General features: G+C 38.6%; 1 protein-coding gene across 4 annotated transcripts; it reads right to left on the bottom strand.

The window, feature by feature from the left end:
- Nucleotides 1-7,473: 7,473 nt before the first annotated feature.
- Nucleotides 7,474-16,678, bottom strand: LOC118241383 (uncharacterized). 4 transcript variants are annotated; one of them, XM_035526268.2, is made up of 6 exons: nt 16,203-16,678; nt 13,539-13,601; nt 12,020-12,307; nt 11,481-11,771; nt 9,778-9,840; nt 7,474-9,699 (listed from the first exon to the last, which is right to left on the bottom strand). In XM_035526268.2, the coding sequence occupies exons 2-6, from the start codon at nt 13,597-13,599 to the stop codon at nt 9,569-9,571; spliced, it is 834 nt and encodes a 277-aa protein (XP_035382161.2). In that variant the 5' UTR covers nt 13,600-13,601; nt 16,203-16,678; the 3' UTR covers nt 7,474-9,568. The 4 variants fall into 4 exon arrangements, with proteins under 4 accessions (XP_035382161.2, XP_081568110.1, XP_081568116.1 ...); XM_081711984.1 differs by lacking the exon at nt 16,203-16,678 and adding an exon at nt 15,547-16,107; XM_081711990.1 differs by lacking the exon at nt 16,203-16,678 and adding an exon at nt 14,426-14,816.
- Nucleotides 16,679-18,087: the final 1,409 nt, after the last annotated feature.

Genomic DNA, 18,087 nt, shown 5'->3' with positions numbered 1-18,087 from the left:
CAGCACAGAGTAATTTCAGGCTATGCAGGTTAATACAAAGATACAAATCAATATTATAATAGTGTATAATAAACTGAACACAATTTAATTCCTTATCAGATTATGATATTCTCATGAGATCAGCCAAGGGATCATCAATAAACCTATGAAATTCCAATTTGAATTAATTATCACCAATAAATCAAGGGTGTAGGTTAATGAAACATAAATATTAATAATTAGCTGAGAACAAAAGGTTTTATTTATGTCCAGCACAAATTACAAAAATATTTACAAATATATTCCATTCAGATCAATCTGATGTAATTTGTTCATTTTAATATTACTAACAGAGGCAGAGATTGAAATGTCAGTATACGAGTGCAAGCAAAAAAGCCCAGATACAGGCTACAGACACAGCATAACACCTAGATACAGGCTACAAACACAGCATAACGCCCAGATACAGGCTACAGACAATGCCTAAAGTAGCCAAACACACAGAACTATACCTGTAACCCCAGTAAACACTACAAACACTACAATAACCAAATACAGGGAACTGTATGGGTATCCCCAGTAAATACGGCATAAAGTCTAAATTAGACAAATGCAAAATTGTAAATGTAGCCACATTTAAAAAAAAAAAAGTAAAATAAAAATAATAACAAATTGCACTAAGCGTCTAAGAAATTGTGCTTTAAAAAGCAACAGTGTGGGTATATGAATGTTATTGTGTTTATCTCATATGGTTGTTCAACAAAAAATGTACTTAATGTGATAATCTGTAATTGGAGGTGTTTAATGTATCAGATGTATTCTGATTGACTCTTGAAACGCATAAGTTTCATAAATACTGTTTTAATAACTTAATAATTAGTTTTATAAATACTGTTTTCCTGGAGGCTTCTCGGTATAGTTTGTGACGGGTGAATGACACCCATTTAAGCTCCACTTCTGAGGGTAGCACATCTAAAATGTCAATATAACAAAAAAGTAACACGACTTAACAAACCAGATATACACACCAATAAACTACAGCTATATCTGCTACAGACTAACCAACACTAGCCAGCCACATTTAGCCTCACAAGTAAATTCTCAACTTGTAGGAAACAGTGTCAGTTCGGGTGGCTGTAGCCACCCCTTGGGGGCACCACTGTACCTAAGGTGTTCGAGTTATTTTAGCTGTTAATGTTTTTCCAATATAAAAATCCTACCCAATATTTAATTTATGAGGTTGTCAGTATTTGTTCCAGAACTACAAACAGGTAAAACCTACCAGCTAAGATCAGTAGACCCATCAGGACTGATCTCAGGATGCTGTAGTTGTGCATATCTGTGGAACCCCTGAAGAGAAACATACACCTCTGATGTTAATACAGGTGTAGGACATCAGTTTAACTATGAGAAACACACACCTCTGAGGTTAATACAGGTGGTAGGGCATCAGTTTAACTGCAAGGTTTAAAGTTGGGCTCTTAGTTGCTTCTGATTCATGTTTTCCACTCCATGCTCTGTTATTTATTTATTTGAGTTATAAAGCATATGTTTATACTGAGAGTACATATGTACTATGTCAGAAACTGAAACCTTAGACTGTATATAGTATGTTTATATGGTTGAAACGCTGGGGGAACTTAACTTACTGCTTTGCTTTTGTATTTGACTTTTAGCTAATTGTAATTCCGTTAGACAATCTGCTAGAAACGTAATTTGTATTCACCATGTGTTGAGTCAATACCACTAACATTAATTAGCAAGATTACTTATCCTATTTATAGCATTATAGCCTAAAGCTAATGCTAAATAGCAACTAACATCATGAGCATTGGGCTGTAATGAAGCATTTTATTACCCAGTAAAATGCTTTTCATTCTCAAATGTCAATTGTCACTAAATCGTTAATGTTCCAGGTACACACTCAGCCCTGTGTCTGTTCATGTGCTTGACATACACTGTAGTCAGTGCTGATCTCTTTCACTCGTCACTTATGGACAGCACTCTGTCACTTTACGGCTTTGGTTATGGACACTTGCCAGACACTTCTTATAGACAGTTGTTATACATGCATTTCCTCTGCACACGTGTACAATCATCCTGCACATTTATTGATTCATATTTAAAACTGTGCCACTGTGTTTTGGTTGTAGTGTTCTGTTCTTGCTCTATAATAATAATGTAAAGTCCAGTCCTATGCAGCACACATACTTATTTATTCAAATTCCATAACATGAATGAAAAAATGAATCTTCTTAATTGCTGGATGCTGGGCATGTGAGCATGTGTCTCTTTATTTCAAGTAAAGAACTGAAGAAAAAGTATTTATTTTCCTGTATTTGGTATGTTAGCAGAATTTAAATGGTATTGAATAATAATCACAATAAACATTATTTACATTATGACCTGTGAAGATCACTTTAAATTCAAGCAAAAGCACAGCTATCAAGACACTGAGTTCTATTTGTGGTTTTACTGTCAGTGTGGGATTTTTCAGAGAAGCAAATTACTTATTTTAACACTGCTGGCTCGAGTGCCGCAGGACGCACAGACTCCCTTGACGGTGCCAGACGTTTATTAACATTAAACACAGATGACAAAGCTGGCACTCACATGCCTCTATGGTGAACATGATAACATGTTGAACATTGGACGACTAACACATACACATACACATGAAATGGAGATAACACAAACAGCCGTTACGGCCACAGCGTTATTTACATATATCGACAGTTACACAAAGTAGCAACAATGACCAACAGGGTGCACTCACTGAAAGGGGTTTAAATAGACAGACAAACATTCACCATTAAACCCTGGGCAGGTGTGTGCAATCCTGGGGGGCGTGGTTACAAACACACACACGAATCCCCCTGTACGCGACAAAGTACCACGTGACTCGTGGGGGGCGGAGTGCTCCGTGAAACTTATTTAAACATACATGCATCTAATATGAATTTAATGACAAACTGCTGGAACTGATTCATTTAACACACATGTTCTGAAAGGCAAGTTTAAAAATCTTCCTTCTTATTCAACTAAGCTGAGATTTTCCAATACAATAAAGCAAAACAATGGATTCCTTTAACCAGTTTATCATGCATTCCTTTATTCCAATAGAACACATGTATGTTTATCCCCGAAAATACAAGCAAATACTAGTATTGTAATACTGTATTAAAATGTTTAAACTTAATGATTAATCATGATTAGTCATAGTCTATTATTGTGATTAACTTGATTAATTTTTAATCGATTGAAACCATTTATTATTAATGAATTAGTATTATATACAGATTATGTTTGGTTAGTGATTTTCTAAAGATTTTCAGTGCTGGTTCAGAATCCCCACAGTCCTGATATTTGTTATAGTTAATCAGTTAAAAACCTTGAGTTGTGTGCAACATGTGTAATACATTTGGATGAAAAAGCTTTTGTATATCTATCAAAGTTCCCTCAGCACACAAATACTGAAATGGCCGTATATGTGCACATTGTTTTGGAGTGTATCTTTGTCCTTAATCATCAGTTCACCACATTTACAGTACACTATAGTTGGTGATACCTTTGTCCTTAATCAGTGTACATCAGTTGTTCACTACATTTACAGTACACTATAGGTGGTGGTACCTTTGTCCTTAATCAGTGTACATCAGTTGTTCACCACATTTACAGTACAGTATAGGTGGTGGTATCTTTGTCCTTAATCAGTGTACATCAGCTGTTCACTACATTTACAGTACACTATAGGTGGTGGTACCTTTGTCCTTAATCAGTGTACAACAGTTGTTTGTCCACTGCATTTTGGTGCACTACAGGTGGTTGCTTCAAAACACTTGACACTGATCTCCACGGTGACACCTACTAGCCACTTTTACTAACATTTTGATAATGCTGTTCTGTGAAACTACAAAGTCTAAACTACATTGCCTAGATATTATTCTGGTGGGTTATGCCAAGTTATCAATACATATGATCAATAAATATTTCAGAGAAATCATCATACAATAATCAAAGAAACAAAATATTTCACATTGCCAGCGACAGCAAGTTGGGACTGTAATTAACGGTGTGTTTCAATACATTTTCTGTTGTGTTCTGTAAGTTTCATGTTTATTATGTGACATTTACAAAGATAACAAAAGGCCAGTATGTTTACTGGAATAAACAACAACATGGGTTCTGTGGGTTCACATGTACTCTGTAGAGTTGTGTGGGTTCACATGTACTCTGTAGGGTTATGTGGGTTCACATGTACTCTGTAGCGTTGTGTGGGTTCACATGTACTCTCTAGCATTGTGTGGGTTCACATGTGCTCTGTAGGTTTCTGTGGGTTCACATGTACTCTGTAGAGTTATGTGGGTTCACATGTACTGTAGCGTTGTGTGGGTTCACATGTACTCTGTAGCGTTGTGTGGGTTCACATGTACTCTCTAGCGTTGTGTGGGTTCACATATACTCTGTGGCGTTGTGTGGGTTCCCATGTACTCTGTAGGGTTCTGTGGGTTCACAAGTACTCTGTAGCGTTGTGTGTGTTCACATGTACTCTGTAGCATTGTGTGGGTTCACATGTACTCTGTAGCATTGTGTGGGTTCACATGTACTCTGTAGTGTTGTTTGGGTTCACATGTACTCTGTAGGGTTGTGTGGGTTCACATGTACTCTATAGCGTTGTGTGGGTTCACATGTACTCTGTAGGGTTGTGTGGGTTCACATGTACTCTGTAGGGTTGTGTGGGTTCACATGTACTCTGTAGTGTTCTGTGTGTTCTGTTCTATCAGGAGGGACATGTCCACTCCAGACCAGAACCGTACCACTTACCTGCCCCGATGGCAATCACCTGTGTTCTAACAGGAGTCACCTGCTCCTCATCACAACCTAACACTATTTATATTCCTACAGGTTCGGAGGGACAGAGCTGTGCATTAGCGGACAGGGTCACAAGTGTCTGTTGGTGCAACACTACTCCGACTCAGGAGATTTAACTAAACCCATTTATTGCTTCATTAGAATTCAATGGAAAATAAAGAACATATCTGTTCGACTTCACCTCTCGCTTCCTCTGTGCCGCCTATGTCACAGGAACATGTTTCATCTATGGCAGAATGAAATGTTGTGAATGTAGATAATTATGATTATGGATAATGAAGATAAATAAAGTAAAATAAAGGAACAATGTCTCACATTTATTATAAGATTGTATTTTAAAATGTTAGTTGTTCTGCTGTTTTGGGGCTTCTTTTTTTCGAAATTAACTCTTCAATCTGATTGGTGATTTACTGTAACAAAAAACAGCCCTTGCATCAATTTAGACTAACTGATTGGTTGGTTACTACAGCCAGTGGCAGAGTCAAGGCCATGCCTACAGATGCCTGGTCAGTGTGGCCACCAGATTAAACAGTATCCAGTGTTTGACCAGTGTGGTGACCATATTAAACAGAATCCAATATTTGAATGGTGTGGGCCACCAGATTAAACAAAATCTAGTGTTTGACTAGTGTGGGCCACCAGATTAAACACAATCCAGTGTTTGACCAGTGTGGCCATCAGATTAAACAGAATCCAGTGTTTGAATGGTGTGGGCCACCAGATTAAACAGAATCCAGTCTTTGAACAATGTGGGCCACCAGAATAAACAGAATCCAGTGCTGAACAGTGTGGCCACCAGATTAAACAGATTCCTGTGTTTGACCAATGTGGCCACCAGATTAAACATATTCCAGTATTTGAACAGTGTGGCCACCAGATTAAACAGAATCCAATGTTTGAACAGTGTGGCCATCAGATTAAACAGAATCCAGTGTTTGAACAGTGTGGGCCATCAGATTAAACAGAATCCAGTGTTTGAACGGTGTGGCCACCAGATTAAACAGAATCCAGTGTTTGACCAGTGTGGCCACCAGATGAAACAGAATCCAGTGTTTGAACACTGTGGGCCACCAGATTAAACAGAATCTAGTGTTTGAACAGTGTGGGCCACCAGATTAAACACTTGAATGATTTAACATATCTTGACTGAAATGCTGAAATGATGACGAGCTGTGTCGCACACAGAAACACATAACAAAACAGAAAGCAAAGCACGAACAGCGGTACATGTAAAAGAAATGTTGCAAACACTAAGTAGGACACTAAACACTACAGAATTGGGTGGTAACAGCATATGTCAGGTTAAACACTGACAAGGGCTGACTATTACTCAAGGATTTACATATACACGTTAATGATGACTAACAAGGGACAGGTGTAACACGCAACTAACGAGGGAGGGCCGTGATTCACACACAAACACACACACACACACAGAGATATGGGGAGGAGTAAGAATAGTAAACAGATACTTCATGTCTCTTACCATATATATTTAACATCTCACAAAGCAACTCTGCCTATTGCGGATAATTTTGACCTCGCCAAAAAATTCCCTTTAGCAGATGTTTTAATTGCAAATATCTCCAAATTTGTGATCTGGGCAAGTTAAATACCTGCACCATGTGGTTGAAAGATTTTAATGAGTCTTGATCCAAAATGTTTTTTATACCCTTCATAAATCATAAATATCTTCTATCTATACATATTTAATATAACACAGTCAACCCACTCCTTTCACATAATGGGGGATTTTGCAATACATAACTTTGGGTTTAGTGAAATGTTAGAGGATTCAAATAGGGATTTATTCTACATCTTTATTCCATAAGTTTAGCAAATCTGAAACCAGAGTTTGAACTACTGCACCATGATACTTTTACTGAGACACAGTGTAAACGTGGCAGTGGGGCTGATGGTACCGTACCATGGGGGAGACCTTTCAGAGTGGAGTGACCAGTGAGCCAAACGTCTAGGGCTATAGTATAATAATAAAGTAAACGTTTAGGTAGCCCTAGACCACCACTCACAACAGCTTGCTGTAATTTTCCCATTTCAAATAAATCTCACACAGAGCATCGAATTGTTTAAAATATATCACAGGGACCTCCAGAGGAAGGGACTGTAGTAGATCATTAATTTTGGATACACAATTCATTTTAAGAATATTAACCTTCCCTCAAAAAAGGATTCAATAATTATAATAAGTGTGGGTACCGAATTAACTGGGTCAGTCACAAATAACAAAGTATCATCCAAATAAAGCATCAAATTATGAATTTATATCCACACTGTGATACCAGGAAAGAAGGTGAGGGTGGGGATCCCTGACAAGTTCCTCACGAGAGCTTAAAGTAAACTGAAATATATACATTAGAGTTTTAGATCAATACTTTAGATAAATTTTTAACCAGTTGGTGCTCTAACATAAATCCACTAATCAAATATGTTTTTCTTTTAGTGTGCTGTTTTTACTTGCTAACACTTGTTAAGAAATAACAGCCATTTCACATGAATCATTTCCATAAAGGCTCCCCCAAATTATCAAACATTTTAAATGCCTCAAACATTATTAAAAGTATTCATTTTGTGTCTGTTACTGCAATAAATTGGTGTTCAAACTGGGACTTGTAACATTTACTTCAAAATATCAAAAATATCAGACTAATCGACAGTTTCAGGATAAACAGAGTATAGATGCATTTAAAATATTGTATTTTGGTAACAATGCATTAGGCATCAAAATACAGTAATACATTTAAACAAAAAGTTCCATAAAACATGATTTCTTTTTGTATTTCAAAATAAACGCATTACATCTTATGTCTGAGATTTAAAAAAAAAAACAACAACAACAAAAAAAAAAAACACATGGCAGGTTTTTACCCATAAGGCACTGCAAGAGAAGCAGTTGGATTTGCAGAGGCACAGAGCAAAACACCTCATTAATATTCATGAGCAAAGTTTAAAACATCATTGGCTCAAAGTAGTGCTGACAGATGAAAAATTAAAAAATTAGAAATTTTAAGATAAACATTAAGCAACTCCTGCCAGCAAATTGCATTTTGTACTGATGACATTTTATCTCCCTGAATTTGAAGGCTACAGCCACCAGGCTTGGCAAAGAGACTCAACAGTGGACCTCAAGCTCCAATGTAACGCGTGGTGGCCCGAGTGCTACAGGACACACAGACTCCAGTGACTGGGACGTACATTTAGTTACACAGAACGATAACGGCACTCAAATATTACACACGAAAAACATGAACCTGTAACGGTTAACATGAAACAAGCACAATAAACACGCATACGTTTACCGATGACAAGACCATTAACCATGACATTAAGACGTTACATCCACAATGACCAACGATCTTGCACACTATGACGGGGGGTTTAAATACATATAAACAAATGAGGTGCAGGTGTGTGCAGGTGTGGCCACAAATGAGGATCCTCCCACTGCACGTGGCGGGCCAAACCACGTGACTCGCGGGAGGCGAGCATTCCGTGACATCCAAACTACATATTATACCAGCAGCACCAGTCTCTGTACTCCTTCTCTCCTCTCCTTTCATTAATGCCTTCATCCTCCCTTTGGAAACATTTATTTTGATACTGATCCTTAAAGGTTTATGGTACAATCATAAAATTTGTCAAATGTTCAGCTTATTACACTCATAAAATAAACGTAGTTAAGCACATATCTGCACTTCATGAGAACTCTACTGATTCTAATACAACTCACTGTTTGTTTACAATCTTTACTTTCTAGTTACTTAATGCCTGTTGATTCATCTTGTTATCCATATGCATCTCAGATCTAACTCTAGTGAATTGATCTTGCCCTTAGACAGATTACTCCACAGACACTGTTAACTAGCAACTGCATTTAATAATAGCCAGCTGATAAAAACAGTAAACATCACAGGGTCTGTCAACCTTTCTCAAAAAGAAATGACATGAAGCAGGTCTGTTTCCATAATACATGTCTGGTTTACTTAATATTGGAGATTGCTTTACCTGGGCAGGCAAACCTTAGCTACTTATTGAGCAGAATGCTTTGAAATTAATGCAGCATTACAGCATTGGAAAAACCAACCACAACAACTGACCATAATCACCAAGACCACAAGTGAACTCTTGAAAATATAACCTGGACAATAAGGGGAGACTCTTAAATAAAAGGCAAATAAAATTTAAAAGATGCTACAGAAATAAATACCTGTTTTTCCATGACTTGACACAAAAATATTTACATGTGCATTAAATTACATCACAGGATCACATAATAATATTTACATAAACATCTTTATATTAAATTTTTACATAAACATCTTTCCATTACATTTACAGTACTGGGCAGGTGCTCTTATAGTGACTGATGCATATTTATCAGTATGACATCATGTGTCCTCTCTGAGGATCAAACCATGATTCTGGAGATGTATCTTACTGTACCTGCTCTACCAGGTGAGTTCAAGAATGCTAACATCATAAAACTGATCAGGTATGATCAAACATACACTGATCTCTGACCCCAGAATGGTACAGAGAAAGGCAGTGTGGGTACATACGTTTGTGTGTACAAGAGAGCCAAATAATTCATCATCTCTTTTAGACTTCCTCATGGTTATTACTGGGAGATCACCTCTGCTCTTCATCTGAGTGGTTTAGTCCATTCATATTAACTCCTCTGCTGTCATGGTTACAGTCTTCATTCACTGCTGATTTTTTTCCTCAGCTGCACAATCACCAGCAATGCTGCCACAAGCCCCGCCCCCGTCAGAGCCAGGAGCACCGTCAACACCGTCACTGTGGAGCTCTGATCTGGACACGGCTGGACTTCTGCAACACACAAAGAATTGTCAGTAAATATAAACCACTATTTAAACAGTATAGAGTCATAATCATGTGTGTATGTACCAGAGTGAACACTGTGACGGGATCGAGAGGGATTGTGGGACAGGGGCAGTTCAGCTCCAGTTCCTTACAAAAAGATCTCAACAGCATCACTGCACAAGATCTTAACAAGTAGGTATGCATAATGTTTCACCAGTTACTATAGTAACCACTTGTGTAGAAGTGTCTGTGTCCTCTGGTGAGCTCAACACCTCCCACCTCCATATCAGTATCTAATCAAATTCAATCAGGAAGTAACTATTACAGCGATGGAGAACTGTTTAGAAATCAAACTAAAACAAATCTGGATCTTGTAGAGAGATATTGTTGTAAATGTAGAATAGTAACATACTCAGAGTTCAAAGTGAATGAACCAGTGGAGAGAATGAGCTACACAAAGGGGGGGGGGGGGGGGGGGGGGTACACAACAACAACAACAACAACAACAATAACAACAACCACCACCACCACCCTGATCACCACCTGTGCTCCATCATAACTATGATCACTGCTGAAGCTCCAGTCTGTCATATTAACACACAGTATAATTACTGCACCATCACTGACTACATTTACATATTAACACACAGCATAATTACTGCACCATCACTGACTACATTTACATATTAACACACAGCATAATTACCACAGTGAACAGTGATATTGAGGGTGAAGTATTTGTTGACTTATTGAGGGTCGTATGTAGAGGGATTGAGCTCCAGAACAAGGCCAAACTAAAAAAAAACAACCAAACAAACAAACAAGCCATACTAGAAATAAAAATTATTATTATTATTAGTTGGTTGGAAGGGGAGGAGGTTCAGACCAGGACAGAGCACCACCCATCACTGGACATATATACACACACACACACACACACAGAGCACCACCCATCACTGGACACACACATACACACACACACACACACACACACACACACACACACACACACACACACAGCACCAACCATCACTGAACACACACACACACACACACACACACACACACACACACACATCTATATTCATGCACAATTCACATTGATACAGGACAGTTTTAGAGTATGCAGTCATCCTAACCTCCATGTTTTTGGGAGGTTCCCTCTGGGGTCCTACACAGACACAGGGAGAACACGGAAACTCTACGCAGATAGGGACTCAGATGCAAACATGCCAACCACCAAGCCCTGCTGCCCAAAACAACCAACTGTCCCAACTGAACACAAACAAAATTAAGCACAATAACCCTCCCTACTCCCAAAAACAAACAAACAGAAGTAAAGAACTGAGCAAATAAAAAAGGTGTCAAACTTCCCAACTACAGGGTTGTAACACCTTCAAATACAAACACTTTAATTTTTCTGACTCATCACTCAATAACTCATGATTGTTTTGGTATGAGTAAGCAGGTATCACACCAAGTGCCGTAAAACATCAGTGGCTGGATCCAAGAGTGTCCATGTGAGAATCCACCACAAAGAGTCCAGTGAAAATCAACCGCGTCCACATGCTCTATTGGGGATATGCTTAGATAAACAGGACCTCAACTAAGACCAAGACCTCAAACTATGACACTCAGTCCACGCTGTTTACATAATCCTAGCATTCATAGTCAAACTAATACTGAACCACTGATGTGCATGTAAACATAGTTACTGATACTATGCACAACCCCCTCCCCAACATAGTAATTCTAGGCAACATTAAAATCACAGTAACCACACTTACCTTCCACAGTAACTGTGTATGTCTGAATAATCTCTTCATTCTTAGTGTCTCTGATGCTGTAAACTCCACTATCAGATGGTGCGGTTCCTCTCAGCTCCACAGCAGAGATGAGCGACACTCTCCGAGTGTATTCAGGTTTACACTTCAGTGAGTGTCCAGCCACTGTGCAGATCTGTCCACTAGAGGGAGCAGCTGCACCTGTGCTGTTATAAATCACCTCAACTGACTCTGATATGAGCAAATCCAGCACCAGAGGTTCACCAGGCTTAATCTGAACTGAAGAATTACAGGCTGTGGAAAAAACAATTAGAAACTTCAATGTAATATACAACTGATTTGACCATGTAACCTCAGAACTGCAAATCTGATATAAACATTTAAACATTACATACAAGCTCCTTCTATTTTTCCCCACATATCTGATGTTTGTGAAGTTTACAATTCTATGTTCTACCTTATTTACTCCAGATAAATAAAGTTCTGTCTACATAAATAATGGTTTAGTAACAATAACTAGGCAATCCATCGAGCACACTTACCCTCTATCTGCAGACTCACATCACAGATGTCTTTACCATTACAGGCGCAGGTGTACCAGGTCCTCTTAGTGTAATCAGCATCAGTGATGGTGAGGGAGAGATCTCCCTTCAGGTACTGATCATGGGACATGTGAAATCCCTCCTTTGACTGGCAGGATGTCTGGTTACACTGAGCCAGAATGTCATGTGGTTTATGATATAAAGTCCATGTGACCAGACCAGAACACGTCTGAGTGCAGTGGAGAGTAGCAGCATCATGAAGATTCACCTTTACTGAAGGAAAAGAGCCTGAAAGACACATTAAGAAAAGAGAGTTTAAAACATTACAGTGGTGCTTGAAAGTTTGTGAACCCTTTAGAAGTTTCTATATTTCTGTAAATATTTGAACTAAAACTTCATCAGATTGTCAAACACGTTCTAAAAGATAAAAAGAAACTAATCAAACAAATTAAACCAAATATTAGACTGTCATTTATTTAGAGGAAAATGACCCAATGTTTCATATCAAGGCAATAAATATCAACTTGTAAACAATATTTATTGCTATTTAGAATGTTATTAATTTTATCTGTCATATCGATGCATGAGACAGCATATGTAATACATCCCACACAAAAATAATTCCCTACACAACTGAACCAGTGGCTTTTAATGAAAAAATATCAGATTGGTATTTATATCAGACGACATTCAAATGCAAGACATCAGTATCAGATCAGTACAGAAAAACTGGTATCATGCTCTCTCTATAAATATAGTAAAACTAAAAATAATCAGCCATTCAGTTAGGCTACTTAAATATTCTTGGTTACTCAAAGATGCATTTCTATGCAAGAGCAGAACTGACTGATACTGCTCATTAGTACGGCTACAGGGACATCTGTGTCTTCTATGTCTGTGTCTACATGACCATTCTGGTGAGCTTTTAATTAAAGGGTTCTGAAATGCAAGTCTATTAGCAAAGTGACAAGGAATCTGTCCAGTGAAATGTGTGAATTTAAAAAAATGACAGGGAATCTATCCAATGAAATCAATTAATTTTATGTTTCTCACTCCAGGGGCAGGCCTATAGTAGCCTGAACCTTCTCAGTGTTCTGAAGAAAGGGTTATGACATTATTAGGAAAGCATCACTGTGTTCATGCTACCTTAGCCACCTGACTTTGAATGGGGTCTATGAGTGAGACAGACACCGTAGTTATACAGTAAGTACGACAAGCCGAGCTTTCACAATGAGTTATATAGTACAGTTCTCATGAATAGCAGCAATGCAATAAACATCTTTACAATTCATTTATATGTTATAAAAAATGGACAACATCATTGTTTATGCTGTGCAGCGCAAAATGAATTATTAAAAACCACCATCAGGATTTATGAATTTAATTAATTTTAATAATAATTTTATTAAATATAAAGAAGATTAAATAAAGATAAAGGACAAGCCGGTACAATAGTCCAGTTAACACACCAAAGTCATGGATGAAATTTTGATGACCTGAGAGAACCTGTTCCACTTACCAGCTATGACTGTCAGCAGCTGTAACAGCAGAACACAGTGACACCTGCTCCAAGACAGCATGACTGAGGAGACAAAAGAGAACCCAGTCAGTACTGTACAGAGGAGACAGATGGACCCAGTCAGTACTGTACAGAGGAGACAGGAGGACCCAGTCAGTACTGTACAGAGGAGACAGGAGGACCCAGTCAGTACTGTACAGAGGAGACAGGAGGACCCAGTCAGTACTGTACAGAGGAGACAGGAGGACCCAGTCAGTACTGTACAGGTAGGAGCAGCTGACTAAATATGAGGGTGATCACTATTAGGAAAAAAGTCACTTATTTACAGTACCCTGATTATACCACCTGCCATAAAAGAAACAGGAGTAAATTGCTAAACAACATTAGGAACAGGACTAAAGCACCATCTATCCCACAGTAGAAACAGGACTAAACCCCACTACACCTCAGCAGCACAGTAATCCTCCTTTACCAGAGGGGGTTAGTCCAGGGTCCAGAACATCACAGTCCTGCCTGCCAGTATGTTGTGTCACTGTTCAGCTCCCTTATTCCCAGCAGTCATGCTGTGTTTGATATTTCTGGCAACACTAAACTACTAATCAGACGGGGCTCATTTTCCAGTCGTGTACGTAAAGCAACTTTACCACAAGACCTCTAGAGTGTATGACAGACCCGCACACAGGATCAGAAACCTCGGGATAAATTACAGACATGTCAGTGGCTACTGGATTTACGTATTACTGTCTCACAGAAATATCCACATGTGATGCGTAGCTTTCGTTGAAAGAAACCACAGAATATTTTTCACACATCTGCACAGAATTCTGTTATTTAATGAAACCACTTATAGTAATAATGACGGGTTTGAATATTAGCAAGTTACATACGTGTAGGGGAATTTACTTAAAACTTCTGAGAAGTCATTTGCCTCCTCGAGCACTTCCGTGATTGGAGACAAAAGCGCCCAAACTCTGATATGTGAACCCTGGATATTCGCCCGGGATTTAAAAACCCCTGAGATTACAGCAAACGGACGTTTAGAGCAGGAAAAAGGTGCAAGAATTCTTGCTGACGCTGCAGTAGGTAAAATGACTGACATGGCGAGAGTAAAATCACTGAGGAATGAGAGAAATGATTACATCACCGCACCCCGCCATGTCAAATGAATCCTGTCTGAATATTCTTAACACATAAGAGGTTCTGAACCCCGGTTCTGGGGACCCACCGCCCTGCACAGTTTTCCATCTGATCCAGCTCATGAAAGACTTGATGACCCAGAAAACCTGAAACTGTCCGCCAGCGGATGCACTGTTACTAGCCTTAAATGTACATGATAAACACAGAAATAAACTTGAAACAGTTTTTCTTTGGGGTGATAAGGTGTTCCTGGCAACATGCAGAATCAATTAGTCTGTAATGCACCTATAAAACAGGAGTATTGTAACGGTCAGTAATTTGCGGACTGTTACGTTTACGTAAAAGGCGTGTGCACGTTGCCCACCCGGAAGATTTGGTTTCGTACTGTGCATGACAGACGTTGCTGGACCCAGCTCTTCATTTATCGTTATTTACTTCTTTAGAAACGCGTTATGAGCTTTGGATGTTTTTACAACTCATGTATAAGCTGTCTACAATACTCCAGGAGCGAGCCTGTGTCACGTGGTGAATAAACCAGCAAGTTTACTACTAAACTGAGTGAGTCTGGTCAGCATCTCCTCCACGTGTTTCACAGGCTTCTCTCTACCAGTTCCAAAGATCTGCTCATCTGGGTTGGAGTATAATTTAAACAGGACTAACTCCAAGCGTTACAGTATGTACTAAAGTAGACAGTTACTGTATGTGCAAGGCAGGTGTTCTTAATAAAGTGACCGGTTAGTTTATGTCGAAACATTCGTACTTTTGGTCAATATAGCACGTGGATGTTCACAAGCGTTTGTGTTAACTCGCTGGCGCACAAGTGGAGAATGAAGCGTCTGAGACACACGGGGCTGGTTGTTCCGATACTCACAAGTCCATGACTCATATGGAGAGGAGCCGAAGCGCCACAACAAGCAGCTACTCGCCTCTCCTCTCAGCTTCTCACACAAGCGCGATAATGTTTGTTAAGACTCTGGTCTGGTGCACGAGCTAAAGTCCCTCAATGAACACATGAACCCGTTCAACAGTCCGCGAGAACAATCAGAGTTCTTATCAGACATGCAAACTTTAAAACAGCTGCACTAAATATTACATATTTACTTATCATCTATGTAGTTGGCTAGTTGCGTTCATAAATCAGACTTTCTGGCAGCTAGCGCGCATATTTGGACGGTAATCAGAAGTACATCGACATATAAACACTTTTAAACACCGCTAAATGTCGAACTTGAACGTGAAACACGTAATGTTTCATGTTTTCCTAACTATCAAAAAAAGGTTCATTACTCGAAGCTTCATGATGCAGCGCACAATACAGTGCGATTCGTTCTACAATGATCACGTGACCACAGAGCCGGAAATAGAAAAAGCGTTCTGAATTTTTAACACTTAACTTTTGCCATCAAATAAGGTAGAGTACTAAATATTACATATTAACTTATCTATGCAGATGGATACTTTTTCCGTCCTATCTTGCTGAGTCCTTGTGTTCATTAATTAGGTTTATATAAACACTTTTAAACTCACCGCTAGAGATGTTGAACTTGAAATGTCAATTTTTTTCTCCTCCGAACCCTTGTCTTTCCCTTTATGGTTCTTCCAACCTACAATTCCCCAAGACACACAAGTAGCAGGCCAATCCGTTTCAACTCAGGCAAACATGTATGCTTGCGGATAAATGTTAAAAAAAACTAAAAACCCAACCAGCTGTCCTGTAAACTGACGCACGTGAACCGGCATGCAGAGAAGGAAGGAAGCGCGACGTTTGTAGGCGGGTCGCCGACTGTCGCGTAAGCTCAGGTTCAGCCGCCCAGTTCAGCAACATTATCAACTGTATCTATTAATATTTTCTATAAACTGTTACCATATAGAAAACATCACCCTTGCCGTTCTGGGTAGCCTACACATCATGCGTGAAAGCTTGTTTGTTGCTGTGGTCTTGTAGTCTGACATGCACTCAGAAACGGTATTTTCTTAGTACCATTTGGGTCACAAATGACGTGTTTCGCATTTTTAACGTCCCAGTGTATTTGCAGTGGTGATGTTGGCTTGAACCTGAAACTTCATGTGTCAAAAATGAAACCAATGCATTTGTGCTCGTGCTTGATTCGTTCTACAATGATCACGTGACTACAGAGTAGACCGGAAATAATGAGAAAAGGCGAGTTTTGAACACTTTTATCTTTTGCCATCAAATAAGGTAGAGTATTTTATAACAATACTATTATAATAATTATTATTTATAATTCCTTAATTTATGAAGTCATAAATTGATGGCATTTTATCAGTTTTGTTTAATGATAAGCTGTTCACAATTTAGAACTTAAATTTAAAATATATAAAATAGTTTTGCTCTTAAAGGTGACTTAGTAAGATGTGTTCTGGGTGCATTCTAAATGTATTCTGAATATATTACTGTTTTATGTATTGTAATAGAATGCATCACATTATTCAGCCATCAAAGTATTCTGCCCTGGATGTATGTACCCACATCAGCAATGAGATTTTGAAGACATGCACAACAGTCTATTTAGTTTTATCAGTTGCTTTTATTGAAACCACAAATGTCATGTTTTTTATACAACATAACACTTTTAAAAGCTGAAAATATATAAATAGATAACTAACTCACTAACTACCTAAATAAATAAATAAAGATCCCTTGCCAACCACATGCACAAAGCACTTTGAAGTTTTGGCCACCAGATGCCGCTATTGTGCCCTGTGTCATGAAACTGCGTAATGAACCTTTTTTTTTATACAGTTAGGAAGAAAGCGCCAGTGCGTTTGCTATCACTACTTACCACGCTGTGCCAAGCAGCGTTCCTGGGTCCAGCAAAAATCTTCTAAATCAGAAATCTTGTATACCATGTTACTAATACTACTATTATTATCATTTTAAATACACATTATAATAAAATAAAGATTTTGTCCTACCTCACTGTCTGTGTCCAGAGACATAATGCAATAAAGATTTTGTCCTAACTCACTGTCTGTGCAATTAAACACACTAGCTAATTTCCTCCCACCACCTATGAGTTTAGAATCATCAGAACCTGGGCATAATCTAATACCCAATCAAATCAAACGTGTTCTTTAGTCTGGTTGCATGTCTGTTTTTGAGGCCTGGGTTAATAGTATGACCAGGTAAACACTGACTACTGACACAAGAAACACCCTGTGGTGTTACTTTAAAGGGACCTTGGTTATCTTTGTGTCTGACAGGACATGTGGACCAGCTGCCCACAGGGTGTTAGAGGTGTGTTGATCACATGGAACTTTAACATCTGTTCTGTTCTGTTCTTTAATTGTTTACTGGGTAGAAAGTAATTGTTTGCTTTGTACACTTGGTCATGAGTATCTGTAAATGTATTACAAACATCTATGGAGAATCTATCCACACTCCCAGGAG

This window comes from Electrophorus electricus, chromosome 1, assembly GCF_041902795.1.
Source record: "Electrophorus electricus isolate QZ-2024a chromosome 1, ASM4190279v1, whole genome shotgun sequence".
NCBI classification, from domain to species: Eukaryota; Metazoa; Chordata; class Actinopteri; order Gymnotiformes; family Gymnotidae; genus Electrophorus; species Electrophorus electricus.
This window is presented reverse-complemented; position numbering and strand designations above follow the sequence as displayed.